The 18614-nt window shown below is 34.7% G+C and overlaps 1 protein-coding gene across 3 annotated transcripts in view; it reads right to left on the bottom strand.

Moving 5' to 3' along the window:
- The window catches only part of LOC120860724 (CUB and sushi domain-containing protein 3), a 1429922-nt gene that overhangs the window by 1212364 nt on the left and 198944 nt on the right, over nucleotides 1–18614 (bottom strand). For all 3 annotated transcript variants that reach the window (XM_040236474.1, XM_040236473.1, XM_040236472.1), the window contains exon 3: nucleotides 3264–3376. In XM_040236474.1, coding sequence (XP_040092408.1) covers nucleotides 3264–3376 — 113 coding nt within the window. The remainder of the gene's footprint in view (nucleotides 1–3263; nucleotides 3377–18614) is intronic.

The raw sequence follows: 18614 nt of genomic DNA on the forward strand, positions 1-18614 counted from the left end.
GTCTCAGGAAAGTTTAGAAGATAAAATAATTAGTGTAAAAATGATTATATAAAGGGAGATGAAATGATAAATGAGATTCAGACATTAGGATCATTCTGATGATGCATACACAGGTGTACATTTAGAGGACAGGCTTTGGAATTCAAACCAAATTTTCTGAACTTCACAATACACCAGTTGGGCCTTGATAGTGTCATTGCTGCTACTGCTAAGTCACTTCAGTCGTGTCTGACTCTGTGTGACCCCATAGATGGCAGCCCACCAGGCCCCCCTGTCCCTGGGATTCTCCAGGCAAGAACACTGGAGTCGGTTGCCATTTCCTTCTCCAATGCATGAAAGTGAAAAAGTGAAAGTGAAGTCGCTCAGTCATGTCCAACTCTTAGTGACGCCATGGACTGCAGCCCACCAGGCTCCTCCGTCCATGGGATTTTCCAGGCAAGAGTACTGGAGTGGGGTGCCATTGCCTTCTCTGTGATAGTGTCATTGGCTGTGGTTAAATAAACACTAGTAGCTACTCCCTCTGTAAAATGTTACATAGTGTTGCATGTGGTATAGTAGGATTAATGAATCTTAACCTCCCAGGGGTCACTGGTGGTAAAGAACTTGCCTGCCAATGCAGGAGATTTAAGAGATGGAGGTTCAGTCCCTGAATCAGGAAGATCCCCTTGAAGAGGGCATGGCCATCCACTCCAATATTCTTGCCTGGAGAACTCCCTGGACAGAGGAGCCTGGTAGGCTATAGTTCATAGGGTCACAAAGAGTCAGACATGACTGAAGCAACTGAACATGCACAAGCACAACGTACCCTGCCATACCCCAGAATCACTGGAACCTGTGAATATTACCCTGCAGAAAGATCTTCAGGTGTGGATTATGCTTATGTGAATTATGCTTGAGGATTTGAACACAGGTAGGTTGGGTCTACCTGGATAATCAAAGCTAATCTAATGACATTGGCCTTTAGAAGCTGAGAAATTTCTCTAGCTAAAGTCACAGATGAATGAGGAAAGAAGGTAGTAAAGAGATGAATTAAGAAAGGGAAGTCGGAGAGATTTCAAGTATGAAAAGGATTCATTGCACTAGTGACTAGCTCACAAATGTGGTCTTACATGCAAGTAAGAGAGAAGCCTATAGAGACTGTGGGCAATAGGCACTTTCCAGGGCATCCTGATAAGGGCCTAACCAGCTGACATTTTTATTTTAGCCATATGAAACTCTGAGCAGAGGACTACCAGAGACCACCAGGACTTTTTAGCTACAGTTTTCTATGGTAGCCACAGAAAACTATTACATGGTAGAAGAATCCCATCACAAATCAATACCTGATGATGTTCTGCAATTGATAACCAATCCCTCAATACTACTTGGTTGCCTAGTACCTTATATTAATATTTTAAGTCAAGATCTCCCATGCATACATTTAAATGTCATGAAGAAATATGAATCCATTTTTACTGAGGCAGAAAAGACAGAAATTTAATGTTGTATAGGTAGAAACTATGGAGAGCTATGAAAATATTTTTGAGACTATTTCATGAAACTTGATAGTCAAACCAGAAAGTATGACAACTTTATAATTCATCTTCCAAGTTCCTACAATTTCAGTATACTTAGTACTTGCTGAAAGAATAAACTATATTAAAATATCTTTATACTTTGATGAGCTGAGTTCAAGTTCTCTATTATGGAACCTTTAATATAAAATTATTGTGTTACTAGCTTCTTCAATATTGCCAAAATTACACTTAAAATTAAACCTTTGTTTTATAGTGTTTCAAAGTATGAATTAAGTTGCCAAGATAAAAGTATTCAGCTATTGTGAAAGCACCTTCAGAAATAATGATTATTACTATTACAATGTAGGAATTAAGTCATGGAATGCATTCTCCCCTGGTAGAGAAAGACAGTTCAGAAATATATTAGGTATAAAATTGTCTTCATAACTACTGTGATATGGCATTATTTAGGGCATCAAAAAGATAAAATATTTTTCCTTGATTGTTTGCTAGAGAGTACTTTTTTTCCTAGGGTGAAAGCACTAGATGAAATTCTTACATTAAAACTGCCCCCCCACCCAGTGCAAACTATTAACCTTTATACTAAATCAATCTATTTTATATATGACTTTTTTTTGCTAGTGTGCCCTTTAAACATATATTTTGAATTACTATGTGTTTTAAAAAGTAACCACCCTTCTACTATATTTGTATATCTTTTACCATGATGCTAGATTTACTGTGGTATATTCTGGTTATGTGGTCCCGGGGAGGTGAGCTGAATTTTGTCATGCTATTCTTATGGGTAAAAAAGATACCCTTCCCTAAACTATGTGAAATTTTATTGTCAAATCACAGAAGAAATTACAACTACATGACCTCAATATATAAACCCTTGAGAACACATTCCTGGAGAAGAAAATGGCAACCCACTCCAATATTCTCACCTGGATAATACCATGGCCAGAGGAACCTGATGGGCGATGGTCCATGGGGTTGCAAACAGCTGGACATAACTGAGCTCATGCACATACATGAGAAAATTTTATTTTTCCCTTCAGAATTTTTCTTTCATTTCAAAAAGAGAAAACAATGTAGATTCTATGCATTTCTAACACCACCATCAGAGCCTATCAAACAATATTTGTATTGTGAAACATGAGTACACACACTATGTGGGATAAAGAAATATAAAGATTATTAATGGCCTCAAACTTCAATTTTTTTGAAGTTTTCTTTGTTTTCCTCTTTTTTGATTAAGGAATTATGGATCTGTGGAACTGGAAAGACTGGCTTAAAATGAAAAATGTCAACTCTTGATTCTTAATGGACTTTTCTCTTGATTCTAACTTGTGGAGAACCCAAATTACGAGTTTATTTTATGGCAGAAGGAAAAATACAGAGAATAGGGTGGAGTCTGTTATGCCTGAATCTCAAATTAGGCCTAGTTTCCTTTCACTGACCCGTTTTGTTCTCTTCCATTAAAGTTAAAACCTATAAAGATGCCATGGTTTCATCTCCTAAGATTTTTAAGGGAAAACTTTTTGTCTGTCTAGGCACATTGCAATGAAGCATTAAAGCATACTAAGTGTAGCTTTTTATTATGTATTGATGATTATCGAGAAGGTGAATCTTGGTATAGGATTTGATATAACATGATGAGCTGTATCTTCTACCCTGGTGATTTTTCTTCAATTTTTACCCTGGAGAATTTTGGTTTTATTACATTAAGTTGGGCAATGGTCTTTTTATATTACCATCACTTACCTTCATAATATACTTTAAATCCATGAGCACTAACTGCAAAATCACTGGTCAAACGTAGTGAGAATACAGATTTGGTACTTGTTACTGGTGGTGGCAGATGGAATCCTGTTAACCTAAAACATAAATGGAATTAACTGTTAGTTATAGACATTTTACCTAATAGAACTGAAAGAATATTCAAAGTCATTTTTATCAAATCCCCAAGTTTTGTATAAGTGTGTGTGTGGTGTGAATTTATGATGTTGATTTGAACATATCATTTATATAAAGTAATTACTATAAGTGCATATAAACATATTTATGTGTGTGTATTATTACTGTTTATCATATCTATTACATATACCATTTATATTATGATATTGATCAATTCTGACTTTGGGAAATAAGTTATGAGGCTATGGATTTTCTGTGTGCATTTTAATTGTTGATTTTAACAACATTTAGAAAACATTTTTGCCAGATCATTTTCCTGATTGTTAAAAATACCTATAAAGAGTGGGAAATATTTAGAGAAATTTGATATTGAAAGAAGAAATGTGATATAAATATGAAACTATGAAACTGGAAAGTCCACAAATGAAAAGTGATTTTGTTTTAACAGACTCTAGGAGGTTCTATTAAAGCTAATAGTTGCAAATTATTTTTGGTTAATAATTCATAATTTTGCATAACAAATATTTGTCTGATATTTTCCCATAATTTACTAGTTATTTTGCTAATAATTTATTGCATATAATTATAAGCTCAATTATATAAAAGTAATTTACAGTTGACACTTTATAAACCAGAAAAGAAAAATTAAAAATAAGAAAAAGCACATTCATGGGATGTAATTTTTCTAAAACTAGTGAAGATGAATTATTTAAAATTTTTTCTATGAATTGCCTTTTACATCACATTCCCATTTTTTATTCTTTTTTATTTCCATTTTTTATTCTTAATATAAGAGTAAGAATTGAAAATTTTATGCAATAGAATTATACTATTTTTTAATATACTTGCTATTTTTGCCCAGCATTATATAGATAGGATTAGTCTGTACTGAAATTACAATACATTTTTATTTCTGAATAGTATAAGTTCTTATTTGTCTTGGGTTTATTTACTCTAAAAATTTACTAAGAACCCCAGAGATACTATGGGTTTGATGTATCAATATTTACTCTATTTAAGTAAAAATGAGAAACATTTTAAAATGTACATTGATTACTTTATTTTAAAATATCCAGAATAAGCCCATTACATGTCGACATAAGCAATATCTTAATATCAAATAGCTTTCTCCAAAACAAAAAATGAGAATACATTGTACTCTATTTTTGCAAATATCTTTGTTTGGCCTATTAGTAGAAAATGGTACATTATCATATCTGCTCCTTTATTGAATATTTTGCAATACATTATTTTGTTTGATGGGTATGAAGTAATGTGATTTCAGTTAGATATTTAGTTTTAAAAGGGAAGAGTGTTCTAATAACTTTTGCATGTAAAAATGCTTACTCTTCTTTGATACTACACAAAAATTTGACAGTTATAATATTGAATTCAAACTGAATCAATTCATTTTTTTTACTCTGTAACATTAAATTTCTTTGGTTCACCTTGCTATTGTAATAGATTATATTTACTCATGCATTTTTAACATTATGTAGTGATTCACGGGGTTGCAAAGAGTCGGACACAACTGAGCAACTGAACTGAACTGATACATTGGTCTTGAAATATATTGGTTCACTGAGTTAGAGATCTTCCAAGTATTGATATATATTGATCTATTTCACTATAAAATACTTTAAAATCACCTTTATTTTTATTTCTATTGAACTAACCAGAAAAGTCTTTAAATTTGGTGAAGTTCTAAAGCTTATAGTTGTGGATTGAAGTTTTCTAAGATCACTTCATGGGAAATAGATGGGGAAACAGTAGAAACAGTGTCAGACTTTATTTTGGGGGGCTCCAAAATCACTGCAGATGGTGACTGCAGCCATGAAATTAAAAGACACTTACTCCTTGGAAGAAAAGTTATGACCAATCTAGATAGTATATTCAAAAGCAGAGACGTTACTTTGCCGACTAAGGTCCATCTAGTCAAGGCTATGGTTTTTCCTGTGGTCATGTATGGATGTGAGAGTTGGACTGTGAAGAAGGCTGAGTGCAGAAAAATTGATGCTTTTGAACTGTGGTGTTGGAGAAGACTCTTGAGAGTCCCTTGGACTGCAAGGAGATCCAACCAGTCCATTCTGAAGGAGATCAACCCTGGAATTTCTTTGGAAGGAATGATGCTGAAGCTGAAGCTCCAGTACTTTGGCCACTTCATGTGAAGAGCTGACTCATTGGAAAAGACTCTGATGCTGGGAGGGATTGGGGGCAGGAGGAGAAGGGGACGACAGAGGATGAGATGGCTGGATGGCATCACGGACTCGATGGATGTGAGTCTGAGTGAACTCCGAGAGATGGTGATGGACAGGGAGGCCTGGCATGCTGCGATTCATGGGGTCGCAAAGAGTCAGACATGACTGAGCGACTGAACTGAACTGAACTGAAGGAAGTTTTGTATTTTTTTCATTTTTTTTGCATTTTATCACAGAGGTTCTTAAAAAGAGTGCTACAGGATGGGCATTTAATAAAATAATTAGTTATAGCTTTAACAGGAACATTCTTAGGAACAACTGGGTTTCTTTTCTTTTTTTGCACTATAAGTGTGAGGCACTAAAGAAAACAATGACTAATGATTACAAATACAGTTTGAAGTTACTGACTTCTGTTAATGCACCAGCAGTTTTATACCCATCATTACTATTGTACTTGTTGGCAAATGTCAACACAGACAAAAAAAGTGAAAATGCCTCAGTAGTATTATGCAGCTTCCCTGGTGGCTCACATGGTAAAGTTTTGCCTGCAGTGCGGGGACCCAGGTCAGGAAGATACTCTGGAGAAGGGAATGGCTACTCACTCTAATATTCTTGCCTCGAGAATTCCATAAACAGAGGAGCCTGGCAAGCTACCATCATGGGGTCACAAAGAATGGGACATGACTGAGCAACTGACACTTTCAGTTTTCTTTCAACAGTATTATAGAAATAGTTTTGATCCTATGGACTCCCTGAAAATGTCTCAGTTTTCAAGGATACATGGTTCACATTTTGAGAACCACTATTATATAGGAATATATTGCAATAAATATACCACAATTAATTGATTCACTCACTGTTGATGAAGATTTGGGTTCTAGGTACTTTATTCAATATGTCTTCATCAACAGCATTATGAAAGTCCACTTTTGGGATTTTCCTGGTAGTCCAGTGGTTAAGACTTGGTGGTTCTGCTTCAGGGGAAGTGGGTTTGATCCCTGGTCAGGAACTAAGATTCTACATTCTGATCTGTGCAGCCAAATTTTCTTTTTTAAATACAAAAGAATCCACTCTTGAACAATCACATAGCAATTTCTCTAGATCATATAAGCATTGGCTTTATTTTTTTCTCTTTTTGCTTCATAAACTATACCCCCAAAGGGACTTTTTAGAACTTTTTTCTAATTCCTTTGTGATTTCCTCTTTGTTCTGTGGTTAGAAATACATCTCTTAAATTTTAAACATATGGATTTCTTTAAGTATATATATATATATGTGTATATATATATATATATAAAACCAATGTGTTTGTATTACATTTGTATTATAGTCAGATAACATTTTCTGTATGAATTTAAAATTCATTCAAATTTTCTTTATGGTAGATATTGGAACTTTTGATTATGTACTTAGTTTTCTTATAAAGGACAGCATATTATTTTCCTATTCCTAATTCAAGTTAACACATACTTAACACATTATTATCTCACAGCTACATGTGTCTAAGTAGGTGTAAATTAACTGATTCTCTGCTTAGAGTCTCACAAGGGTGAAATCATGATGTCAACTTGGATGCTTTGCTTTCTGAAAACTCTGAAGTTATGTCTGCTTCCACTTCCAAATTCAGAGGGCTGTTGCTAGAAGTCAGTTTCATGAAGTTGTAGAACTAAGGACCTCATTCCTTGCTGGCTATTGGCTTGGGGTCATTCTCAGCTTTTAGAAATTGCGAGCATTTATTGATTTGTGGCTACCTTCATCCGTCTCCAGAGTGAGAAATGGCAGTCTAGGTTCTCATTCTTCAAATTCTTTAGTTTCCCGTTCTACCTCATCTTTCTGCCACTCCCTCTTCTGTCTCCAGATGGAAGAAGTTTTCTGACTCTTCTACATCTAGTTGGAGAGTTCTCTGCTTTTAAATGCTCATGTAATTAGATTTGTGTCCAAATTGATAATTCAAATATCTTCCTATTATAATATCTGTAATCTTAATTCCATTTTTAAAGCTTCTTTCATCTTGTGATATAGCATATTCACAAGTGCTGAGGGAACATTATTCTGAGATCATTTTTCTGCCTGTCATAATAGGTATATATCAGGGGCTAGTTGCAGTATTCAGTATATCTTTTGGATACATTTGTTAATCTTATTCAGATCATCTCTGTACTATTTGTAAATGCTGTTACTAGACACTGAAAGAGATATGCTTAAATCTCCCAATAGGACTGTAAGTTTTTATATTTTTCTTTGTAAATATGTCTATTTCAAAATATTCTTTGGGGGCTCCATTATTAGGTATATGTAAGTTTAAATTATTATTATATTCCTTAGTGAACTAGACGTTTTGTTGTCACTCTGTTTCTGAAATGAGTTGATCTTAAAATTTATTTTATTTAATAGTAATAAATCTACAACTTTCTTTTATTAGAATTGGGTGGGATCATCTTTTTACCTTCAGGCTTTTGGTATTCTCATTCTTAAAACAATATATCATTATAAACCAGAATATACTTGATTAATACTTTAATGAGATATTATACTTTTATAATCTAATATTATAATCTTATTTTTTGATAATAAATATATTTAATGAACTACACTATCCATACAGATGGTTATACAAGACAGAAGTATATATGCTACTGAATTATCACTGATTATACATGTTTCAAATTAAGAAATAAAACACTGCAAGCAATACTGAGTATCAGTTGTGCTCCCTGTGACTCAGTACTATCTCCATCCCAAGCATATCAACCACTGCCTGACTTCCGATCAAACAAATCAGTTTTCTGGGTCTCAAATCTTTTATCTAAATGAAATCATATAATTATTTTGCCTCTGGCTTCTTTAACTCAACATTACCTTTGTATTATTGTAGCAGTAGTATGGAACTTAACTTTCATTGCTATATTGGATTCCATTTTATGAATATACTTTATTTATCCATTCTATTGTTGGACGTTTTTATCCAGTTGGGTCTTTATGAAATAATATTGCCATACACATGTATTACATGTTTTGTCAGCATTTATGTGCATTTCTCTTGAGAATAAATGTAGTGCTACAATTTCTGGGTAATTTGGTAATTAATTAGTTGTTAACTAATTTTCTATAGTTTTTCAACATTATTTCTTAGTTTAAAGATGTAAAACTAAAGTATTCTACACTTTAAATGCTCAGAATATCTTTAAGAAAAGAAAGAAAGATTGTCAGGGAAAACAAAAGGCAAATGATTTTGCAACAACAACAAAGAAGTCTGAAAACATATTTTGCCTTAGAATCAGACTTTATGATGGTATATATGATATTATACTATGAATTATGGCACTCCAAAATTGCTTGGGCTTTAATCCCTGGAATATTTAAATATGTCACCTTATATGACAAAAGAACTTTATAGATGTGATTAAGTTAAAATCTTAATAATAGGAAATTATCCTAGGTTATCTGGATGGGCCAAAATATTCACAAGTGTCCTTATCAAAGGAAGGTAGGAGGATCAAAGAGAGAGTAGGAGAGGAGACAGTGAAAGCAGAGCTTTGAGTGTTGCAGTTTCTGACTGTGAAGCTAGAACAGGCACACAAGCCAAAGAAGGACAAGCAGCTTCTACAAGCTCGAAAAGCTAAGGAACAGATTTTCTCCTAGAGTCTCCATAAGAAATGCAATCCTGCTGACACCTTGAGTTCAGCTCAGTTAAATTCACTTTGAACTTCAGTTCTCAGACTGCAATATAGTGATTTTCTGTTGCTTAGACTACTAAGTTTACAGTAATTTGTTGCATCAATAATAGGAAACCAATGCATAGCTCTCTTTTTGGGCTTTGAAATAAGCATTTTTAAATGTAGCTAACATATTAACTTATTCTACAAATGAAAATACAGGTCCTATGGAACCTAGTGACCACTGTAAGTTACAGAAACCCCTGTGACATCATATAAAATAAGTAGATACAGAACCTATTGATGCAGCATTTACTTGAATATAATGTTTTAAAAACCTCTCTCTGTAGGTAAAACATGCAATTTTATCCTCAGATTAGAAGGCAAAAGAGACTGGGATATATTAAACAACACGATCAAGGTCACAGTAGAACCAGGTCCAAGACTATTGCCGTGTTTTTGTGTCCCATTTTTTAGTGAACACCCTGTTCATTGTCCCATTGTCCTTGGTACATGAATTAAATCTAAATAGTAAATATCCAAAACACATACTCACATTATTTTACATGCAATGTCAGATTTTTATTCATCTTCAGATACGTTAAATAATCCAATAATTTAGACAATATTTAGAACCTTTATCATTAAATTTTCATGATAGAGAAGAACAATTTGAAGATTTTTTCCCATTTATGAAAAGCAAGTTTTCTGAAATTACCTTTAAATACTCAACATGTAGTGGCATGTTGCATAATGGGAGACTTAGTCTTCTTTTTCATTTCAGTAAGTGAGGAAATATGTGTTTTTAAACTTATTTTCTGAATAGTTGTACCATTGTGAGGATTTCCAGTAACTTGTTTTACTCCTTCCTGTGATACATTGCATGATTGATTTGAAAATAAACTTTCAGTTATGAATCCCATTAGTTACTTTTCTTTACAAGACTTCATTTTATAATTTAATATATATGTGTGATTAGTTATTATGCATTCTCTTTCTCCTTGGGCAAAAACTTCCTGAAGGCAGTACTTGGTACTCAATAGTTTATCACTAGTGCTTTGTGCAAAGCATTCCATGTTAAGAGGCTCACTTACATGGTTAAATTAATGAACTGGAATGACAGGAGAATGTGAAAACATCATAATATTTTCCTTTTCAATCCAATAATTGTGTTCTTGGAACAGTGCTTTAAAGAATCATAAGACTGTAAAGAAATGTTGATTGTTAAAAAAATTCAAGTGGTCTATTTAGAGACTCTTATTCAGTTATTTTTTATCATGTTATTAATATCAAGAGTTAAAGGGAGACTATATATTTTATGTAAATATGTTTGAAACATCTTTTAGGAAATAACTATGTAATTTTAAAATACTTCAGGTGAAGCTAATATGATTTGTATCAAATATAAATTATGAATTATATGTGTTAATATACACATATTTTAAGCATATATAAAAATACATTTTCTATGTACTATAAGTATATTCTTTTTTATGGATAAGCATATTTTTCCATGGAATTCAGATATTTGAGAAACAGTTTTTCATATATTGTTTTATTGCTTTGTCAATTATATTTCCTTCTTATTGTTATATAAAAAGGTTACATAGTGAATGACATTTTATGTTCCTTTGAAAAGAATACAAAAGTATAGTTTTGTTTTCCCTGAATTGAAACTGAAGAAATCAGCACTCAGAATTGATCAGAAATCAAGATAGCTGATAGGCAGTGGAGCAAAGATATAGGCCTGTAACTCCCAACTCCAGTCTATTTCACTTTCCCTATGATTTTCCCATAGGAGAAATGACTTTTCCATGAGGGCAAAATGAATATGTAATTCATTTTTTTCTTCACAGTGCCCATATAAGTTTCTTAACAAATATTTGGAATAGATAAAAACATGATTTTACCCACATAGTAGCTTTAAGTAGTTCAGGCTGATAAAAATGGTATAATAATCATGAAGTCATTAAATTAAATGCCAGGAAAGTAATGGGGGATGACCATCTATATATGTTAATACCTTTATGGCAAAGATTATTAGTGGTTAACAAAGATATTTCCCTATTAGGAAAACTAAATAAGATTAGCAAACACATATGTCAGGGTTAAGTCCTTGAATTATGCAATGTGGCTCAGAGGTTAAAGCATCTGCCTCCAAAGCAGAAGACCCAGGTTCCATCCCTGGGTCGGGAAGATCCCCTGGAGAAGGCAATGGTAACCCACTTGTTTTCTTGCTTGGAGAATCCCAGTAGGCTACAGCCCACAGGGTCGCAAAAAGTCGGACATGACTGAGCGACTTCACTTTTCACTTTTTTTCTTTCAAGTTTCCTTCAGGTATGATTTTTTTTATAAAAGTTAAAATTTGAGGATTGGCCAATTAAGTGTTGAAATATATTAATTTTGCTACATAGCTACTTTGTGGTATGCTATCACAACAATGTTGTCTCTCACCATAGACTTGATGTTTAAAACTGCAAGTAAATTCAGATTAAAGAACAATAATTTCCCTTTAATACATTTAGTTTCATGAAAAAATCATAGCATTTCCTCTACTTCACATTTGTATTTGGTGACTGTTTTGTCATGAACTGCTTTATAGCCATTGTTCCACTAAATTCTCTCATTTGACAGAATGGCAGAGCATGTTGGTTTTCATCTTACTCTTACTTAATAGTTTCTAAGGTATAACCCCTGTTCTACCTTTCCCCTAATCTCACATGCACCCCTAATCATATTTTAGCCTTTTGTTACTTACCAAGCAAAACACTCATCAGAAACTGTGGAATATTCTAAAATTCACACACTTAAAGCAAGCAGTCCTATCACTTCTTATGCCTGCTTTTAGATGAAAACATTATTTAAGCATTTCCTCTTAAAAGAGTCAGAAATATTACTGATATTTCATACTTTAATGAGTTAGTAGTAACAGGGAGAATGAAATGACTAACTTGTTACTTTATATTAATGACTCTAATAAAAAGTACTAAAATAATTATTTGGTAATTTATGCAAAACTGATAGAAATTTAAATTACCAGAAAGTCAATTAAAATGTCAATGCATATGCTTCTTAAATAATTGGTGGCTTGTATAAAATTTTCTTAAATTAATGGCAATGAATATAATAAAGGAAAATGTAAGGTGATACTAGGAGTTATCCCATTGTCATATTGTGAAGATTAAGTGAGATAATGCTTATGAAAATTTAGCACAGTGCCTAGCACATGCTGAGTATTTATTTTTACCATAATTATTTTGATGATTAACCTACCCAGGCTCATCTAATTAGCATCAATATGTTAAATGATAACACTGGGGCTGGACTTCATGGAATAAATCAGTGTTGCCATTTGCTATTATGACATCCAGCAAGTTTCTTTCTTCCCCTTCTGTTTCCTATAGTGACTGAAAGCGAAAGTGTTAGTTACTTAGTAGTGTCCGACCCTTTGCAAGCCCATGAACTGTAGCCCGACAGGCTCCTGTGTCCATGGGATTTTCCAGGTAAGAATACTGGAGTGGGCAGCCACTCCCTCCTCCAGGGATCTTTTCTGACCCAGGGATTGAACCTAGGTTTCCTACACTGCAGACAGATTCCTTACCATCCGAACCCTCAGGGAACCCCTCAGTTCAAAAGTCTGTCCCTTCCTTAGTCTCTTCAGTAAATTCTCGTCTTATTGCTGTGTAACCCAAAAGCTCTATAGCTTTCCTTGATATCTATCTCACGCATTTTCATGTATCTAATAAATCAGTAGAATCTTTAATCTCACAGTATATCCAAATGTCATGGTTCCTCACTACTTCCTCAGCTTCTTCCATAACCCAAGTCACCATCATTTGCCCCCTTTCCCAGTAAACCTTCAACTCCATCACCAGAGTGATATTTTAAAAATATATGTTGATTCATAGATGTCCAAAGTCTAACAATGACACAAAGCACTTATCACAATCTGTTTAATCTGTTTCCTTATTTATTGTCCATCTGTTCTTACTAGATTATAAGCACTACCAGGATGGCGAAATTGTTTGCCTTCACAATGCACGCATAGGCTCTGGAATAATGACATAACAAAGATGAGGCTCTCAAAATTTGAGAAGGGGAAGTAGATTCTTTTTTTAAATTTAAGACAAATTTTAGAATTATTAGTGTTAAAGCACATATGTTCTCAGTATCTTTAACAAGATAGAAATGAACCAAAACATTTTTAAAGCTATGTTACAAGCACAGCTCATTTTATTGTGTTTTGCTTTATCACACTTTGTAGATACCAGAAGATTTGTTGTAACTCTGTGTCAAGCAAATCTATTGGCCTCATTTTTTCCAACACTATTTGCTCCCTTTGTGTCTCTGTGTCAAATCTTGGTAATTCTTGCAATGTTTCAAACTTTTTAATCATTAATATGTTTTATGATGGTTAATGATCTTTGATATTACTACTTCTACTTGCTGAAGGCTCAGAGGATGGTTAGGATTTTTTAGCAACAAGATATTTTAAAATTAAGGTGTGTATATTTTTTTAGGCAGAATGCTCTCATACAATTAATAGACTAGAATGTAGTGTAAACCTAACTCTTATATGTACTGGGAAGCAAAATAATTCATGTGGCTCACTTTATTGCAGTATTAACTCTGTTGTAATGAACTAGAACAAAATCCACAGTATCTCTGAGGTATGCTTGTGCTCTGGAATGGCTATAGTGTTTTATCATATAGAAATGTAGGGCAATACAATAAAGAAAAATGTTGTGTGTTCTAATTCTAATAGAATGTTATACACTAAAATAGAAAGCAAAGTATATAAAATAGATTTCAAATCCAGATACTGATCTCTATTACCATTGTTGTTGTTATTTAGTCTCTAGGTCTTTATAACTCTTTTGCGACCTCATGGACTGTAACTTGCCAGATTCCTCTATCCATAGGATTTTCCAGGCAAGAATACTGGAGTGGGTTGCCATTTCCTTTCCAGGGGATCTTCCAAACCCAGGGATTAAACTTGCATCTCCTGCATTGTAGGTAGATTCTTTTATAGCTGAACCATTGGGAAAGCCCTCATTCCCATTAGCTCTGCTTAAATTTAGACCCTCATCTTCTCTTATCTAAACTCTTTTGATAGACTTAGTAGAAGTCCTGGAGAAGGCAATGGCACCCCACTCCAGTACTCTTGCCTGGAAAATCCCATGGATGGAGGAGCCTGGTAGGCTGCAGTCCATGGGGTCGCGAAGAGTCGGACACGACTGAGCGACTTCACTTTCACTTTTCACTTTCATGCATTGGAGAAGGAAATGGAAACCCACTCCAGTGTTCTTGCCTGGAGAATCCCAGGGACGGGGGAGCCTGGTGGGCTGCCGTCTGTGGGGTCGCACAGAGTTGGACACGACTGAAGCGACTTAGCAGCAGCAGCAGCAGTAGAAGTCCTTCTGCTTCTAGTTTTACATGCCTATAATCTTAAAGTCTTCTCCACAGGCCTCCTAAAGTGACAATTCATGAATACTTGACCTTGGTACTATCTTGCTTTGCTATTTATAATCCTTTAATAACTCATAATCACATACCAGATAAAGTCCATAAACATAGACTTGCTTGATGACCATTCATCTTTGCACCCAGCCTAGCTTTCTAGGTAGTGTTTATTCTAATTTAATACAATATACTTACATTTATTCTGACCACTTTGCAGTGAACCACCACAAAGGAAAATAAAAAGGAAAAAACTAAAATAAACAATAGAAGGCCAAAATAACTGTGAGGAGCCAGTTATTTGTTGGTTGTTCATCATCCCCAACCCCATACTTCCATACTCTGTTCAGACTTCTGTGACAGGAGCCTTCCTGACTAGTTCTGAATATTAGGAACCTTAGGTGAGAGAAGAAATGGAAAAGTGGCCTTCTTTCTCCCTTTCTCTTCTTTTGCTCCTGACAGCAACTATGGAAATGGTTGCATTTCTCTGATGGTCCCAGCTTTGATACTGAAAGCAATCCTTCCTTGGTGGACCTCGTAGTGGTCATGTAGTTCATCCTCTATGGAATCAGCATCTGCTGAGTGACCCACCTCCTTTACTCCAGTGTCCACAAGGTGCCACCCGCTTCCATATATCAGTGTTCTTCATTGCACAACAATCAGTGTGTCCTACATTCTGAATATCCCAACCCTCCCCAGCGTTTTGTTCTTTTGGAGCTGTAGTTCCTTTGTATACTAAATAGTTTTTGAATTACTTCTCTTATTGCCTGGTTTCATCTCTTTAGACCTTTTAAAACTCTCTTCTTATATTTAATTCTTTCTGTTTGTGTTTCCAATTGTATCCTGTCTGATAGAAAACAACTGGGAAAAGAGGCTAGTCATAGGTAGAAAATTATTTTATCATTTTTTTCAGAAAAGATATTTGAAGAGGAAAACATAAGATATTAAATAAATGCTTTATGTTCTGTTACAGTTAATAAAAGATTAACTACCTTGTTGATCATAAAATTAGATCACTGTATTAACATTAATTTTCTTGGGTAAAAACGCATTTCCATATATAATATCCTGTCTCAATTGCAACTAAATTTATATTTATATAGTCTTAACACAATACTGAATAATTTTTTGCATCTAAACTCATTATAGTCCCTGAACCATTGGGTACATATTATTGCTATAAATGTATTAAATCAAATGTGATATTACCACATGTACATATGTGGATTAATTTAATTTTAGCTAACAAGGACAATCATATTTTCTTGAAACAGAAACTTAAATATCTCTCTAAAATTAAAATATTTATATCAAAAAATACTTTATTTGGCTGCTTGCATTTCAAATCAGCAGAAGTATTTTAAGTAATGAAATAATGTTCAATTCAGTTCCGTTCAGTCACTCAGTCATGTCCAACTCTTTGCGACCCCATTGACCGCAGCACGCCAGCCTCCCTGTCCATCACCAGCTCCCGGAGTTTACCCAGTCTCATGTCAATTGAGTCAGTGATGACATCAAAACATCTCATCCTCTGTCGTCCCCTTCTCCTCCTGCCCTCAGTCTTTCACAGCATCAGGATCTTTTCAAATGAGTCCGCTCTTCCCATCAGGTGGCCAAAGTATTGGAGTTTCAGCTTCAACATCAGTGCTTCCAATGAACACCCAGGACTGATTTCCTTTAGGATGGACTGGTTGAATTTCCTTGCAGTCCAAGGGACTCTAAAGAGACTTCTCCAACACCACAGTTCAAAAGCATCAATTCTTCAGCACTCAGCTTTCTTTATAGTCCAACTCTCACACCCATACATGCTGCTGCTGTTAAGTTGCTTCAGTCATGTCCGACTCTGTGCGACCCCATAGACAGCAGCCCACCAGGCTCCCCCATCCCTGGGATTCCCCAGGCAAGAACACTGGAGTGGGTTGCCATTTCCTTGTCCATCCATACATGACTACTGGAAAAACCACAGCCTTGACTAGACAGACCCTTGTTGGCAAAGTAATGTCTTTGCTTTTTAATATGCTGTCTAGGTCCTTATAACTTTCCTTCCAAGGAGTAAGCGTCTTTTAATTTCATGGCTGCAGTCACCATCTGCAGGGATTTTGGACCCCAGAAAAATAAAGTCAGCCACTGTTTCCATTGCTTCCACGTCTATTTGCCATGAAGTGATGGGACCAGATGCTATAATTTTAGTTTTCTGAAAGTTGAGCTTTAAGCCAGCTTTTTCACTCTCCTCTCTCACTTTCATCAAGAGGCCCTTTAGTTCTTCTTCACTTTCTGCCATAAGGGTGGTGTCATCTGCATATCTGAGGTTACTGATATTTCTCCCGGCAGTCTTGATTCCAGCTTGTGCTTCCTCCAGCCCAGCATTTCTCATGATGTACTTTGCATATAAGTTAAATAAGCATGGTGACAATATACAGCCTTGACCTACTCCTTTTCCTATTTGGAACCAGTTGTTGTTCCATGTCCAGTTCTAACTGTTGCTTCCTGATTTGTATACAGGTTTCCAAAGAGGCAGATCAAGTGGTCTGGTATTCCCATCTCTTTCAGAATTTTCTACAGTTTATTGTGATCCACACAGTCAAAGGCTTTGGCAAAATCAATAAAGCAAAAGTAGATGTTTTTCTGGAACTCTTGCTTTTTCCATGATCCAGCGGATGTTCGCAATTTGATCTCTGGTTCCTCTGCCTTTTCTAAAACCAGCTTGAACATCTGGAAGTTCATGGTTCACGTATTGTTGAAGCCTGGCTTGGAGAATTTTGAGCATTACTTTGCTAACATGTGAGATGAGTGCAATTGTGTGGTAATTTGAGCATTTTTTGGCATTGCCTATCTTTGGGATTGGAATGAAAACTGACCTTTTCCAGTCCTGTGGCCACTGCTGAGTTTTCCAAATTTGCTGGCATATTGAGTGCAGCACTTTCACAGCATCATGTTTTAGGATTTGAAACAGCTCAATTGGAATTCTATCACCTCCACTAGCTTTGTTTGTAGTGATACTTCCTAAGGCCCATTTGACGTTAAATGCTACTGATTACTAAATTTGCACTATGAATCAAATGTCCAACACTTATCATCCTGTGTTAACCCATCCTAATAACCCATAAATCTATATATGACTTAATTTTTATTCTACTTTGCAAATAGAGAAATCACAGGCCTACAGAGAGAAATAACTTATGCTAAAATTTACACAGTAAATGGAAAAGCCAGAAACCAGAGCCATGTTCTTTTTCATAGTTTATGTGGACTCTCAATTAGTTTTACTCAATTTTTAATGACTTGACAGTTTTTCCAAATTATACTGACATTAAAAGTTAATGTGAATACTTAAACTTAATCCATGGATCTAGCAATTAGAATGTCACCTTGTCCTGAGTAACTTCAGTGAGGTGACAAATCAAATTTAGTGATTATTAGCAAAAATAGGAAAAGAGGAAATATAGAAAGCCAGCCCATATTGACCGCTATTTTAAGAAGCTTAACTGTGAAAGAAATATGAGTTATAGTTTGATTGACATTCACCTTGATAAAGGATAATCCTTCTAACAGAGTTGGGGAAGGAGAAAATGAGGTACTGAATAATATATAAATATAAAGACAAAGTTATAGAAGCCAGTATTTTAATATATCATCACAAATATTTATTAAAAACTTTTTGTGCATGCCAGGTACTGAGTTAGTTTTACAAATTTAATCCAGGAAACACTATGAAACAGCCTTTTTATATTCTATTTTCCATAAGGTTTAGAAAGGTTAAGTGGTTGCCATCCTATTTGTTTGTTGGAAGAATTAGAATTCAACAAAGTTCTGTGTGGCTCCAAAATACATGTTCTTGCTTCTTGTGTAATACTACCACTGCCATGATTTAAATATAAGATGAA

The sequence above is a fragment of the Oryx dammah genome, unplaced genomic scaffold (assembly GCF_014754425.2).
Source record: "Oryx dammah isolate SB20612 unplaced genomic scaffold, SCBI_Odam_1.1 HiC_scaffold_11164, whole genome shotgun sequence".
Lineage (NCBI taxonomy): Eukaryota > Metazoa > Chordata > Mammalia > Artiodactyla > Bovidae > Oryx > Oryx dammah.